The 13,280-nt window shown below is 52.5% G+C and overlaps 1 protein-coding gene across 3 annotated transcripts in view; it reads right to left on the bottom strand.

The window, feature by feature from the left end:
* SCN8A (sodium voltage-gated channel alpha subunit 8) overlaps positions 1 to 13,280 on the bottom strand; it is a 57,552-nt gene that overhangs the window by 42,380 nt on the left and 1,892 nt on the right. For 2 of the 3 annotated variants that reach the window (XM_042023671.1, XM_042023672.1), the window contains exons 1-2: positions 12,772 to 12,886; positions 3,532 to 3,861 (exon numbers count right to left, since the gene is read on the bottom strand). In XM_042023671.1, the coding sequence (XP_041879605.1) occupies positions 3,532 to 3,807 (276 nt within the window). In that variant the 5' untranslated portion in view covers positions 3,808 to 3,861; positions 12,772 to 12,886. Of the gene's footprint in view, positions 1 to 3,531; positions 3,862 to 12,771; positions 12,887 to 13,280 lie in introns of those variants that run through there. The other variant, XM_042023673.1, reaches the window with a different exon arrangement.

Here is a 13,280-nt window from a genome sequence, read left to right as displayed (position 1 = left end):
GTCCTCCCTTTTCCACTGAAATCCATCCACCACTGAGATCTACAGTCTCAGCTCATAGAATATCCAGGGACCTTCTGCTGCCTCCTAAGTGGAGCCTTGGCAGAAGCAGGAGCACCTTCACCTCATTCTGCAGCAAGGATGAGACTCCCAGCGAGGGAAATGGAAGGTGCCTGAGGAAAACGGCCACAGCCCAGCCAACATCGTGTTCAGTGGGAAAGAACAGGGTGAGGAGCTGCTTAGTAGGAGGGATGGGCTGGGCCACAGATGGATCAGAAGGAAAGAGAGGTGTAGAAGATGGAAAATCATTAAAAAATGGAAATCCTGACAAGGCTGTAGGAATGGAAGAGGAGGACGGTCCTGATGTCTTGCTTAAGGAACACTGAAGGAGATAAGGCCGTGAGGCTGCTCTGCTCCCCTTGCTGGGGCTGCTCACACAGGGAGTTTTCCCAAATTTTGTTTGCACATGTGAACAAGGAATGCCTTATGGATACTTTAATTGAAATGTTTTGGGTTTCCGTAATAAAAATTGGGAAGTATTGCTCCTACCTTGTGCTTCAGGCCAGGAACTGGAAGGCCACTACAAGCTGTAAAAGAAGGAATCATGAAAAAATTCTTTCTGGTCCTTACACGGAGACAAAAAGGAGCTAAAGCAGCTCCCAAACCTGCTACCTGTGAGCAAAGGGAGTCCAGATTCTCCTGAGTCATGACTTACCCCTCACTTCAAGACCCTGAGGGGTTAGAATGTGTCCACAGCTGGGAACCTGGAGCACGAGGAGTGACTGAGGGAGCTGGGGGGGCTCAGCCTGGAGAAAAGGAGGCTCCGGGGGGACCATCTCCCTCTCCACAACACCCTGCTCCCAGGGAACAGGGACAGGATCAGAGGAAACGGCCTCAAGCTGTGCGAGGGGAGGGTCAGGTGGGACACTGGGAGGAATTTCTCCTTGGAAAGGGTGGTCAGGCATTGGCAGGGGCTGCCCAGGGAGGTTTGGAGTCGCCATCCCTGGAGGTGTCACTCCGTGCTGGACTGGACGTGGCACTCAGGGCTCTGGGCTGGTGACAAGGTGGGGACCAGTTACAGGCTGAACTCGATCCTGGAGGTCTTTTCCAACCTCAAGGATTCTGGGATTCTGGAATTCTGTGACTCCCACTTTGCAAAATGAAACTGAGCAGACAAAAGAGCAGCACCTTGGACAAAACCATTGCTGGGCTACGGACCCAGGACTTATGACTCCCTTTGCCACGGTTCTGTTTCCAGGTCACACTGTTTCTCCTTTAAATATCAGTTTACAGGTGCTGGGAGGTTCAGCTGCTCTGTTAAAATGCAGTTTCAGTTTCCTTAGACAAACCAAGATCACCGTGTCCTCTTGCAGGGAAAAGCAACCAGCTGATTCGTCCCTGTGCACGCTGCAACAGCAAAGACCTGTGATGCAAAGCCTTCTGGAGAGGGGAAAAAAAAAATCTTGGAAAACTTCCCATGATTCAAGCAGATTCGCAATTCCTGATGATTCAGAGAAAGGCCTTTTTTAATGGCTTTAAAAAAAAATTCTTTGTGGAAAGTCACTGAGTGTTGGAAGCAGCAAGGAGCTCCTAAGGCATTGCCACACTGAGATGGACACAGCAGGAAGAGAGCAGTGAATGCAGCGTCTGTGGAAGAGCCAGGCCCTGCTGGAGCACGTACGAGGTCAGCAGGGCTGGGTGGGTTTGCCTCCCATCTCCAGAACCTTCCCTCCATCTGGGCCCGCCGAGCAGGCAGGGACTCCACAAGGAACGCACGGCGCTTCCAGAGATGTGACAGATGCCTTCAGAGAGGGGAATGCAGCTTATTTTTTCCTCTAAAAAGGAAAGGTTTATTAATAGCGTTGTGTTGGGAGGCAAATATGGAGATGGATGAAGCAGGAGGGATAACGGGGTTCCCTCTGCCTCCTGTTTGTGGTGGAATGCTGAGAACCACGGAGCTCTGCCCAGTGCTCCAGTGCACGGCCCACTGGCCCTTCAGCAGCGCTCACCTACTTTAGCCAGGAAAAGCACTGGCCAGCCCAATTCTCCCCCAGACACCACCCCTTCAACTACACGGACACAAAGAGGCTTCAAAACTCTCCCAACGGGATCGCAGTGACATTTCCTAACACCTCTGTGGAGGGTGCAAGGGGTCAAGAGACCTTGGGAGTTCTCTTGTGAGGGTGGGTAGGCCCTGGCACAGGGTGCCCAGAGCAGCTGCAGATGCCCCTGGATCCCTGGAAGTGTCCAAAGCCAGGCTGGACATTGGGGCTGGGAGCGACCTGGGACAGTGGAAGGTGTCCAGGCCCATGGCAGGGGTGGCACTGGATGATCTTTAAAGTCCCTCCCAACCCAAACCATCCCATAATTCCATGACCTGCTCTCCCCAAAATCAGATTGGTTTAATAAAGAGAAAATATTTGTTTAATAAATAACAAGTACTCCTGAGGATCACTGAGCTGCCTTCTCCCCACAGCAGCTCCTGGTAAGGCATCCCCTGAAGGACCACATCAGCTGGGCACCACGATGCAACACACACAGATCCCCAAATTTCACAGCCCTGTTCTGAGCCAGTACCTGCCTCAGCACCCCTGGCACAAGAAACAACCATTAACGCAGCAGAGAAGGGTCAGTGACACACATCATTCCCCAAATTCAGCTGATTCCGTGTGAGTGACGCCCTGCCAGTCACAGAGTCACTTCTGAGCACGGCACAAACGTCTGCCCCAATAAAAACTCATCAACCACTGGTCACCCATGGCACAGATTTCACATGCAGCCAATTCTGCCTGAGTTCTGAACAGCCACATCCCAGCTCCTGTCACCCACACAGCTCAATCTGCAGCTCCCCCAGTGGCACAGCTGAGCCTCAGTTGAGATGGTGACTGGCTCAGCTGGCTCAGCCAAACTTGTATCAAAGAAAGCAATGAAATTAAACAGCAAAGAACCTCAGTTTTCGCCTTCTAAACAAATCAGTGACCATGCTCCTCGTTCCATCACCAGTGGATCCCTCCCCTCCATCCCCAGCACAGTTTGCCAACTCCCCGCTCCCCTCACAACACCATTTCTTCAAACACCTCAGCACCCACAAACGCCTCCTGCCACATCACCTTAGCTCCAGACAAATAAAAATTAAGATGACAGCGAGTTAATGAATCTCCTTTTTTGCCGTGATTCTGTGTCCCAGTGTTTCACAGCCATCAACTTCAGGCTGAATTCCATGGAAGTGATGAACTACACACTGAAATCCTCACTGTTACTCCTCAATTAAATTCTTCTTATTGCCCTGATGGTTAAAATTGGCACATTAGCACAACTTGGACTATTTTTAGTTTCCAGAGCTTGTTCTCCTAACTCCATCCTTAAAGACTGATCATACCATCTCTATTAAACCTCACAGAAAAATACATAAGAAAGCAAACCAACCAAACCAGCCCATCCAAGACTCTCTTTGTCTTCTGTTTTTAAACCATACCCAAACCTGAAATTTCCCAAGAAAAAGGCGCTTTAGCAACTCCTTTCTTGCAGACTCACTTTCTGGGTCATATAATAAGGGTCAAAGTCCTCCAGTGGCACAGCAACCAGCCCTTTAGGGATGTCCCCGTAGATGAAAGGCAAATTCTTCCCCGCCTCAAGGTCACTGTTTGGTTTTGGTTTGCTGTCTTCATCGTCATCCCGGTGGCTGCTGTCCTGCTTCGAGCGCTGCTTCTTCTTCAGCTCCGCGATGTGTTTCTCGATGTTGGCCAGAGACTCCGGAGTGAAGGGCTTAAAACTCTCGGGGCCTGGTGGTGCGAGCAGCCGCGCTGCCATCTTTTCATCCTGCAGCAGCTTCTTTAGCGATGTTGCACCCCGGGCAGGTCAGCTCTGCGGGGAGCAAGCACAGGCACAACGTCAGAAACACACGGACGGAGCACTGCAGAGCCACAGGTAACCCTGCTCTCCAAAGCCCCACGGAGCGAGGAACAGAGCTGCTGGCTCGTTCCCAAAACAAGCTCCAGGCATGTGCACGCCAAGGCTGGACACAGCTGAACCCACCTGTCACTGCCCCAGGTGCCACTTCAATGAGTTCTACGGCACTGGCAGGAAGCAGTTCGTTGGATCTCCCCCAGCCCCAGCGGTGGCCACCCCGACTTGGGCCCTCGTGGACACAAACTACTCTATAAAAAACATCCTGAAAAGCAACTTCATCCTCAAAGCCGCTGTTTTCCTGCAAAAACAGTTTGGCCAGTCACCGCTCTCAGCCAAACCGATTTTTAGACGAAATTCCAAGCCAGCTCAAGTTGGACCAGGTGTTCAGCCTGGTCCAGACAGGCCTGGGTACCAGCACATTCCTCACTCTGCTGACAAGGTGTTCAGCAAAGCATTCCCTGGTACACACACAGGAGTAACTCAGGGCTGGGTTTATGACAGCACCAGCACCAACGTGAGCTGAGTATGCTGAGCATTCCCAAAAAATGCTCCTTGGTGCCCTATCAGGTGTTCCTGCAGCTACGAGAAGTTCCATTAATGACTCCAGCACTGAATAAGTGTCCAAGGAGAATTCTGAATGCTCTTTTGGTAGGACCAAGCCCTCACTAGGCTTGCCTGCCTCTCCTGCTCCGGAGCACATCACAGCTCTGCGACGGGAAGTCAGATCTCACCCTTTCATTTTACAGATACAGAATTATATAAAGAAATTCCTCCCTGGGAGGGTGGGGAGGCCCTGGCACAGGCTGCCCAGAGAAGCTGGGGCTGTCCCTGGATCCCTGGAATTTTCCAAGGCCAGGTTGGACACTGGGGCTTGGAGCGACCTGGGACAGTGGAAGGTGTCCCTGCCCACAGCAGGGGGTGGAACTGGACAATCTTTAAGGTCCCTCCCAACCCAAACCCTTCCATGATTCTATCAATTATCAGGGTTTCTATTCATTTGAGGCCATAAAAACGAAATAATTAAAAAATACCTCCATCAAGCACAACAGCAATTTCTGAAAGTTAAACTTCTCTGATATTTGGGTTAGACACAGGGTTTTGTTTGCATCACATACAGCATAAATGACAAAAGAAAAGGGAAGGGTGCAGGGCACAGGTGAGGACAAGCTCCCAGAGCCTCCAGCCTCCAAGGAGCCCAGACCCCGGGCAGGGTTTGCCCCATCCCTCCATGGAGCCCCTTGCGCTCCTCCACCCACTCCCATGACAAGCAGAGCTGTGAGGAAGTTCGTTCCCCCGAATGCAGCCGCCCACAAACGCTCTGCAGCTCTGCTCCTCGTGCCAGCTCTCGCTCCAGAACCAGCAGCAGCAATACGATGCATTTCTGAGCTGCTGGTACCTCGTCAGGCTGTTCTCACTCCGGGAGGAGGCCAAGGGAGGAGAGGGATGACAGAAACCCTGCACTGATGCAACAGCACTGCAGTGCTGCAGGCTGGAAGAGAACCCAGCCCTGACACGGTGCTCGGGGAGGGACCCAAAATCCAAGAGGAAAGGCATAAAAACCATGAGGATACGGCACAAAAGGAATCCCAAAGCCACTTGGGATAAGGTCCCTCAAGCAAGGAGGAGGATAACCAGTAAGGTTAGATCTTTTAAGGCAACACAAACACAGCACCCAAATAAATATTAAAGATCTGGAATCTCTGAAAAGAATGACTTTCAGATTCCTTGGAAACTATGACATAGAGCCAAATTGTTAAAATTCAGCTGTCTCAGCACGGGGTCAGGCACCCACAGCCTGCCCAGGCCATGAGGATTGTGCTGTATTCACGTGGGAGGAGTTCAGGGAAGCCGGAGCCATCACCGGAACGGAGAACCACAACTCTCTGGAGTGCAGTGGGCTGCAGGAACAAACACCGAGTAAGAACCGAGTCCTTGGTACGAATACCTGGAGATGCCAGCCTTCAACACAGCATTTCCAGAGCTGGAACACGCAGTGCAAAGTATTCTGAGGGATCTCAGGTTATCCCTGGCAACTGCTGTGACACAACCTTTTACACCCTCCGATCCACACATAAATCTGAAGCTGGGCTTAAATGCTGTTTCCAGCTCAGGTTTTATTTGGAGAGCCAAAAAAAACCTGGAGTAAAGATCTCCCTCCTTATGTAATTCCAGAGTGCAGCAGGGCTGGGATCCTCTTCCTATAAACCTGACTGGGTATTTCTAGAGTAATAATAGTAAAGACTCCAAAAAGATGGCGAAAAGGGGAGAGAAGAGCCAGTATCTTGGTCACATTATCTCTGAGACATCACCAAATGGCCTGCTGATATTAAGGAAAATTAATTTATTCTATTCTTGCAGCATTTGCATGCATTTAATTACCAAATTTCTCACATACTGTGAAACTATAGAGCAGCATTGGGGATGTGGTCTAATTGAATGGCACAGATAAATATGTAAGACCTGAATTTAGAAACCAAAGTAGCTCAGGGACACAGCATAAAAAAGGGAAAAAATGAAGGCATGAAGGAATTTGTGCACAATTACACAACCCACAACTGGAGGCACCGACTCAGCTGACTGGCCATTTAAAGGGAAAAAACAAAACCAAACCCAACAAACCAACACCATTCCCCAAATCTGGTTCACAGCTGCACATGGCAGCAGTTTCTCCATGTTTGGGCATTCTGGAATTACATCCAGGGCTGTTTCTTGTGTACTAGCAACACATTAGAGTGACCTGAGGGTCTCAGTCCTTGGGGTGTTCTTGCCTGCCCTGACTTCACTTGTTTTCCCAATAAACTATCCCACATCGAGGTAATGGACAAAATAAGTGGTGTGGCTCAACCTCACCTTCATCAAGGAAGACACTTCCACAGCTGGGCTGGCCTGGCACTGCCTGGGCTGCTCTGCCTGGCAAAGCTTCTGCAAACTAAAAACCTTGTAAATGTTATTTTCCAACCAGGAACGGTCCTGCTGGGATATGAGGAACTGATATGGATACATGCTAGGATTTATTTCGGCCCTTCCCACATCATGGTTTTCAACCTCCAACAAGAGGAACGTTCTGAAAATCGTGGCGCAGACTCGGTGTCCGGGTGAATTAGGGAAGAGGGTTATCCACGGAAAACCCCACTGGGAATAACACCACGCTGTGAGACCAGCACTGACAGAGACTCAGCATCCAGGTGAGCTGCAGAAGAGGGTGAGTGGGTTAGGGATCCATGGGTACCTGCGCTGGGAATGACACTGCACTGCTGCTCCCAGCCGCTGCCAGGGAGCCAGGAATTCGTCCTGGGAACTTGGATTTGGGTGCACACAACACACACATTGTTCAAATGCCAAAGATTTTCCACCAGAAACTGCTGCACTGAGGTGCCCAGTTGCTAAGACTCAAATATTTTTTCTAAATGTTCCCAGCAGTCCATTTACTGGTACATTATGAAATATTCCAATAAATTATTCAAGCTGATCGTCAAAATAAATTAAAAAACACTTTTGAGGCAATTTCCTTGCTTTAATACATTTCTTCCTGTATTAATTACCAAGACTCAGCCATTCACAGTGTGTCTTTGAGAGAGAGAGACCTTCTGTGTGAATTTTTACATAACCCACATGGACACACGTGGCTCTTGGTTCCAACGTGAGGGTTGAGGCAGGAAGGAAAACACGGCGTAGATGAACAGCTCCCTGAAATCCTGCTGCAGGAGAGCCTAAAAAGCTTCAAGCAAACCCAAAATATCCATCCATGGGGAAGTCCACGGCTGGAAGTAACCTTCAGCCTCCAATTCCCCTCTGCAGTGAATCCTGTGTCTAGAACAGGCCAGTTTTACCCATGAGAAGGGGCAGCGATGTGAGCAGCAGCAGCGAAGGAGGGACCTTTCCTTCAGGAAAGCTCTCATGGCACATTTGATGCTATAAAGTGGAAGAAAAAGGAAGTATTTCCATTCCCAAGCAGCACTTATTGCTTGATGCTGGGTGTTTCCCCACCCTATGTAAAACCCTGTGGAAGTTCCCCGGGTGCTTGGCTCAAGGTGGACGTCAAGGGCAGACTTGGGACAGGGCAGGGAAGTGCTCATGGTCTTGAAATGGCCATGGAAGCCCTGAACTTGGACAGACACACCTCTAAAGGTAGAAAAATGAACAGAAATATACAGAGGAAAGAGAAAAGCAACCAACAGCAACAGAAAAATACTAGCATCATAGAAAGGTTGAATGGTTTGGGTTTGAAGGGACCTGAAGGCTGATTCTGTTCCACCCCCTGCCATGGGCAGGGACACCTTCCACCATCGCAGGTTGCTCCAAGCCCTGGCCAGCCTGGCCTTGAAGACTTGACCACACAGAAACATATCATTATTTAACAATACTTTAACAAAGACCAACTAAGACCGATTCCTGCAGGGTCCTCACTCCCTCCCAGTAGCTGTGTGGCTTCAGTAACATCCCTCAGCAAGTTACAAGAATCAGAACTAGTTAATCCCAGTTAATTAATTAATCCCCAGTTCTGTATTCTGTCATTACTCAAAGCTGACTCGTGTTTATCTCCAAACTCACACAGAAGTTGGAGGTTCACAAACTAAAGAACCTGAAGTGCTTCAACTTCCTCCTTTCACATTCAAACTTGTGAACAAAGAACTGTTCAAAATAGCTTTTGTGCAAGAGTTCAGCCACTAACCCAAATTTAACTCCTCGTTCTGTTCATTCAGCCCATCCACGACCCATCAAACAGAAGTCAGGGAATGGTTATTTTACACCATAATTTTGGGGGAATTAATTGCTTGTGGAGCACTCAGATGGTTTGGGTACAAAAGGGACAAATACGAAAGGGGGGAGAATAAATAACCCCCTTCTAACGCTCTGTTAAAACATGGTTCTTGGAATTTCTGCCATGTGCTGGAACACAACCCAGGTTTCCTTATGGAGCGACACTGTTTTCTTCCCTCCTAAACACCCCGAGTATCTGCTCAGCCAAACATCTCCCTCTGCTAATGTCAGTTATTCCTGGTTGTCTTGACATCACCGTCCTGCAACTGATTTCACTCAAGAGACAAGAAAAAAGTTCATCTCCCACTGGAAACACCACTGCAATGGCCACATTTGTCATTCAACCTCATGTTTCCAGAGCATTTTCCCACCTGGGTGACAGATCTCACACTGAGGAGCAGTTGAGGGGGCCCAGCCTGGAGAAAGGGGGACTCAGGGGGGACTTTCTCACTCTCCACAACTCACTGCTCCCTTCTCCAGCAATGAAGGGCTCATTTCCACAACTTTAAGACCACCTGTACAGTTATTCCTGTAACTTTAATACCACCACCTGGACAGTTCAGCAGGTGTCACACAGTACTCAACAAACATTCCTCCCCAAATCAGCTCTCAGCAGACTTCATTATAAACTCCTCTCACTTTCCTGCTGGGGCAGAAGTACAAGAAGCATGGCATGGGACTTTCAGAGGGCAGCAAGATCTTTGAATTTTGAAATGGCTCTGTTCAGGAAGGAGCAAAGACACAGCTTTGATACAGCCCAGGCCCCACGAGCTGCTCTTCCTCCTCAAACTCTCCCATCTGCTGGAGTGCTCCATTAGGCAGGAATACCAGTTCCAGGACAAGGCTGAGGGAAGGGAAGGCAGAAGCGGCTCTAACTTTGGAACAGCACTTCAAGACAGAATCACTGAGGCTGGGAAAGCCCTCCAAGTTCATCGAGTCCAACATGTGACCGATCCCCACTTTGCCACCCAGACCAGAGCACTGAGTGCCATGTCCAGCCATTCTCTGGACACCTCCAGGGATAGGGACTCCACCAGTCTCTGGACAGCCCCTTCCAAGGCCTGGCCACTCTTTCTGTGAAGAAATCCCTCCTGAAAAGGAGACAGTTTTGCCTAAGACAGAAGAACATGTGAAGTGTTAAAAGCCAGACTGGAACCTGAGCTAATGTCAGGGAGGTTTTGTAATACTCCTGCAGCAGGAAGCCACTTCTTCCCTACTTGTATTCTCCACCTCTGCACGGAAATGGGATAATGAGGCACAAAGGGGACAGTCCAAGCACTTAGTCATTCCTGAACCCCATCAGACTGCGGCCAGCGGTCCCACAATGACCAGCTCTCCACCCCACCATCACCAATGTCAGCCATCGCACGCGTTTCCTCTCTGTGGCTCCTGAAATTATTCCCCCTGTGCTTGTTCCCAACTCGTTTCATTGTTTTACTGCTCCTGCTCTAACCCAGCCCATTGCTCTGAACTCAACAATAAATTATTGATCCCAGTGTATCTGTCGATGTCAATGGAGTCGCAGCCGCTTCGGGGGAAGGCGATCGATAGCGAAGGGCTACCATGTGACGGCAGGAGCCCACGGAGCCGCACGGCCTCGGGGCCAGCACCACTCAGCCATTGAAAAACAGCAACTCTCCATCGAGATGGAAACCCATACCAGGTCATTTTAATGAAAAACACACTCAGGCAGCCCCACCACCAAGCACAGACACGGCAACAAACAGGAGGAAGATGATAGCGTGATTTGTGTTTTGAAGCTCCTTCATTTCCACTCAATGCTGACTTCGTTTCTGCTTTATTTAACAGAATGAAGGCACGGCCATGCTCCATTTCCTGAGGCACGTGATTGCTCGCCCTCCTGCCTATTAGAAACCTCCACCCACCAAAGAGCCACAGGATTATACTTGTTCCACTGAGCAGTACAGTATCTACACCATGATCTACATCTAAGCCATACATCCAAGCTTATATAACTGATTAAATTATCTGCGATGGGTCCAGGTCCTCCACCCTGGATGAACAACACTGCAGAAGCACCCAAATGTGTTAAAATGATCAAGCAGCCCTTCGGTCATGTTGTTAATTTTATATGAAACACTAAAGTGAAGAACAGGGACTTTCTAAACACACAAAGGATGGAAAACCCGAGCACTGGAGCTCCAGGAGGCCTTAGGACAGACCCATCAGGGAAAGGTCCCAACAGAGTGCAGGGGCTTGTTACTCCAAAAGGCACCAAGTCCCCAAGCCTAGGGCTATTTAGGGATCCCAAACAGCTTCAGCAACTTTATGTGACGGCACCTGCCCCTGAAGAACGGCGAGATCAGGATGGGCCCGAGGGGACAGTCAGGGGCACAGGGGACTCTGGCTGCGGGCAGGCAGGCGGGGAGCGGCCCATGGGCCCCTCCAGCTTTGCCCACACCTTCTGCCCCGCTGGAGGAACCGACCCCAGAGCTTCCTGGAACCTCCATCACCGACACAGGAAAACAGGACTATTTCCAGGCCCCATCCCTCCACACCAGGACTGCCCGGGAAGACCACCACCGTCACGCTTTCCTCCCTTTCCGCCTCTAAAGGCACCGGCAGGAGGGGGACGGGGACCCCCCGCCCCTCCGTTCCTCCCAATTAAATCTTCCCGGTGTGAAAAGAGGACGTCCCGGTCACGGCTGCCGGTGCGGGTGGAATGCTGCAGTGTGCCAGGACCGGGTTACACGTCCACACACAGCACAAACAGAACCGGAGCCGCGAAACCCGCCCCACCTGCGCGGCCCCTCGGGGGGCTCCCGCCGACCGCTGCGACACGGCACGGAGGGGACAAGAATGATCCTCCCACACCTGGGATCACCCTCCAAAATTCAGCTCAGGGCCCGAGGGTCCGGATCCAGCTGCTGCCCCTTGCACACACTCCCCCTTCCCAGACTTTCCGACTTCACCCCGGATCATCCGCAGCCGCTGCCGTGGAGCATCTCCCGGTGTCCCCACCCCCACATCAGCTGGGCATCAGTTTGCACCAGAACGCAGGGGGAGGGGAGGAAGACACCCAGATTTTTAATAGAAAAACCTCGTGAATGTGCAATTCCCTCCCAGCAGGAAGGGAAAAAATAATATAAACCAAATCTGCCCTCACCATCCCCCCAAAATCTGTGGCGGAAGGAAAGAGGGAAGGAAGAGACACAACCACGATGCTGACCCAACATCTGGGTCAGCTGGTGGAACACCAAGGCTGCCCCAAGCATCCCCCTGCCCGCCTCCGCTCCCAAAAAACCCCCTGTCCTCCAAGATCCCCCCCTCCCCGGGCAGGGCAGGCTCTGCATGCCGAGCGGTGGGAGCAGGGGGTGGCGGAGGGATAGAGCACCGCTGCAGCGAGGGCCGAGGGGGAAGGGACATCGAGGAGAACTCGGGTTCTCCCTTCCTACAATGCAAAGAGCACGGACCCGAATTTGGGGCGTAGGAGGAGGGTCCCGTGGGCCCCCCAGGCTGTGGGGTGGAGCGGGGGTGGAGGGGGGATGGAGGGAGGGATGGAGGGAGGGATGCAGGAATAGATGGAACGATGGAAGGATGGGGCCCAAACGGGGCTCCAGGTCGAGGGTGGGCGCAGAGGGTTGCCCCTTCCCAGACCGGCTGGGGGACGCTGAGCCCGAGCCCGGGCCCGGCACCGTCTCCCCCCCCCCCCCCACTCCCCGCAGGGCCGGGGGCCTCGGGGCTGCAGCGGACGGAGCCTCCCGGGCCTGGGCAGCGGCTGCCGGAGCCCCGCGGCTCGGGATGGGGCGCGGAGGGCAGCGCTGAGTGGGCAGAGAACCGGCGCCCCCGATCCCTTTCCCTGGGCGCGGGGTGACCGGGCATCCACCGGTGGGGCGGCTGAGAAGGGGGAAGGCTCCGGGACCCTCCTCACGCGGCGGATTTGGGGCTGGGGGCTCCCCAGGCCCTCCCCCCCGCACCGCCCCACAACCCGCCTCCGATGTACCCGGGGCTCTCCGGGCCGCGCTCTGCGGCAGAGCCCCCGGGGGGCTGCGCGAAAGGGTACGGGGGGGATGGATCCAACAGAACGATAAGCGAGGGGAGCTGCGGGTGGAGCCCGCGGGGGTCTCGGGGGCTGCGACTCACCGTGTCGGGCGGGCTCAGCGCGGCCCCGGCGCGGCGCTGCCGGACTGCGGCGCGGGGGGAGCTGCGGGAGGGACTGCGGGTGTCGCCATCTTGGTGCGCTCCCGGCGCTCCCCCCCCCGCCCGGCCCGGCCCCCGCCCGCCCCGCGCGCGCCGCAGGGGGGCGCTCCGGAGACACCGAGAGAGGCGCGGGGGGAGCGGGGAAGCCCCGGGCCTTGTCCGTCGGCATCCCTGCGTCCATCATCATCATCATCATCATCATCATCACCATCACCATCATCATCCCTGTGTCCATCGGCATCCCGGTGTCCATCATCATCACCATCATCATCATCACCATCATCATCATCACCATCATCATCATCACCATCACCATCATCATCCCTGTGTCCATCGGCATCCCTGCGTCCATCATCACCATCATCATCATCACCATCATCATCATCATCATCACCACCATCATCATCATCATCCCTGTGTCCATCGGCATCCCTGCGTCCATCATCACCATC

Source organism: Corvus kubaryi, unplaced genomic scaffold (genome assembly GCF_017639235.1).
Source record: "Corvus kubaryi isolate FWS band 111438036 unplaced genomic scaffold, C.kubaryi_AGA036_p1.0 37253, whole genome shotgun sequence".
NCBI lineage: Eukaryota > Metazoa > Chordata > Aves > Passeriformes > Corvidae > Corvus > Corvus kubaryi.
The sequence above is the reverse complement of the archived record's forward strand: the minus strand, read 5'-3'. Positions and strand labels throughout refer to the sequence as shown.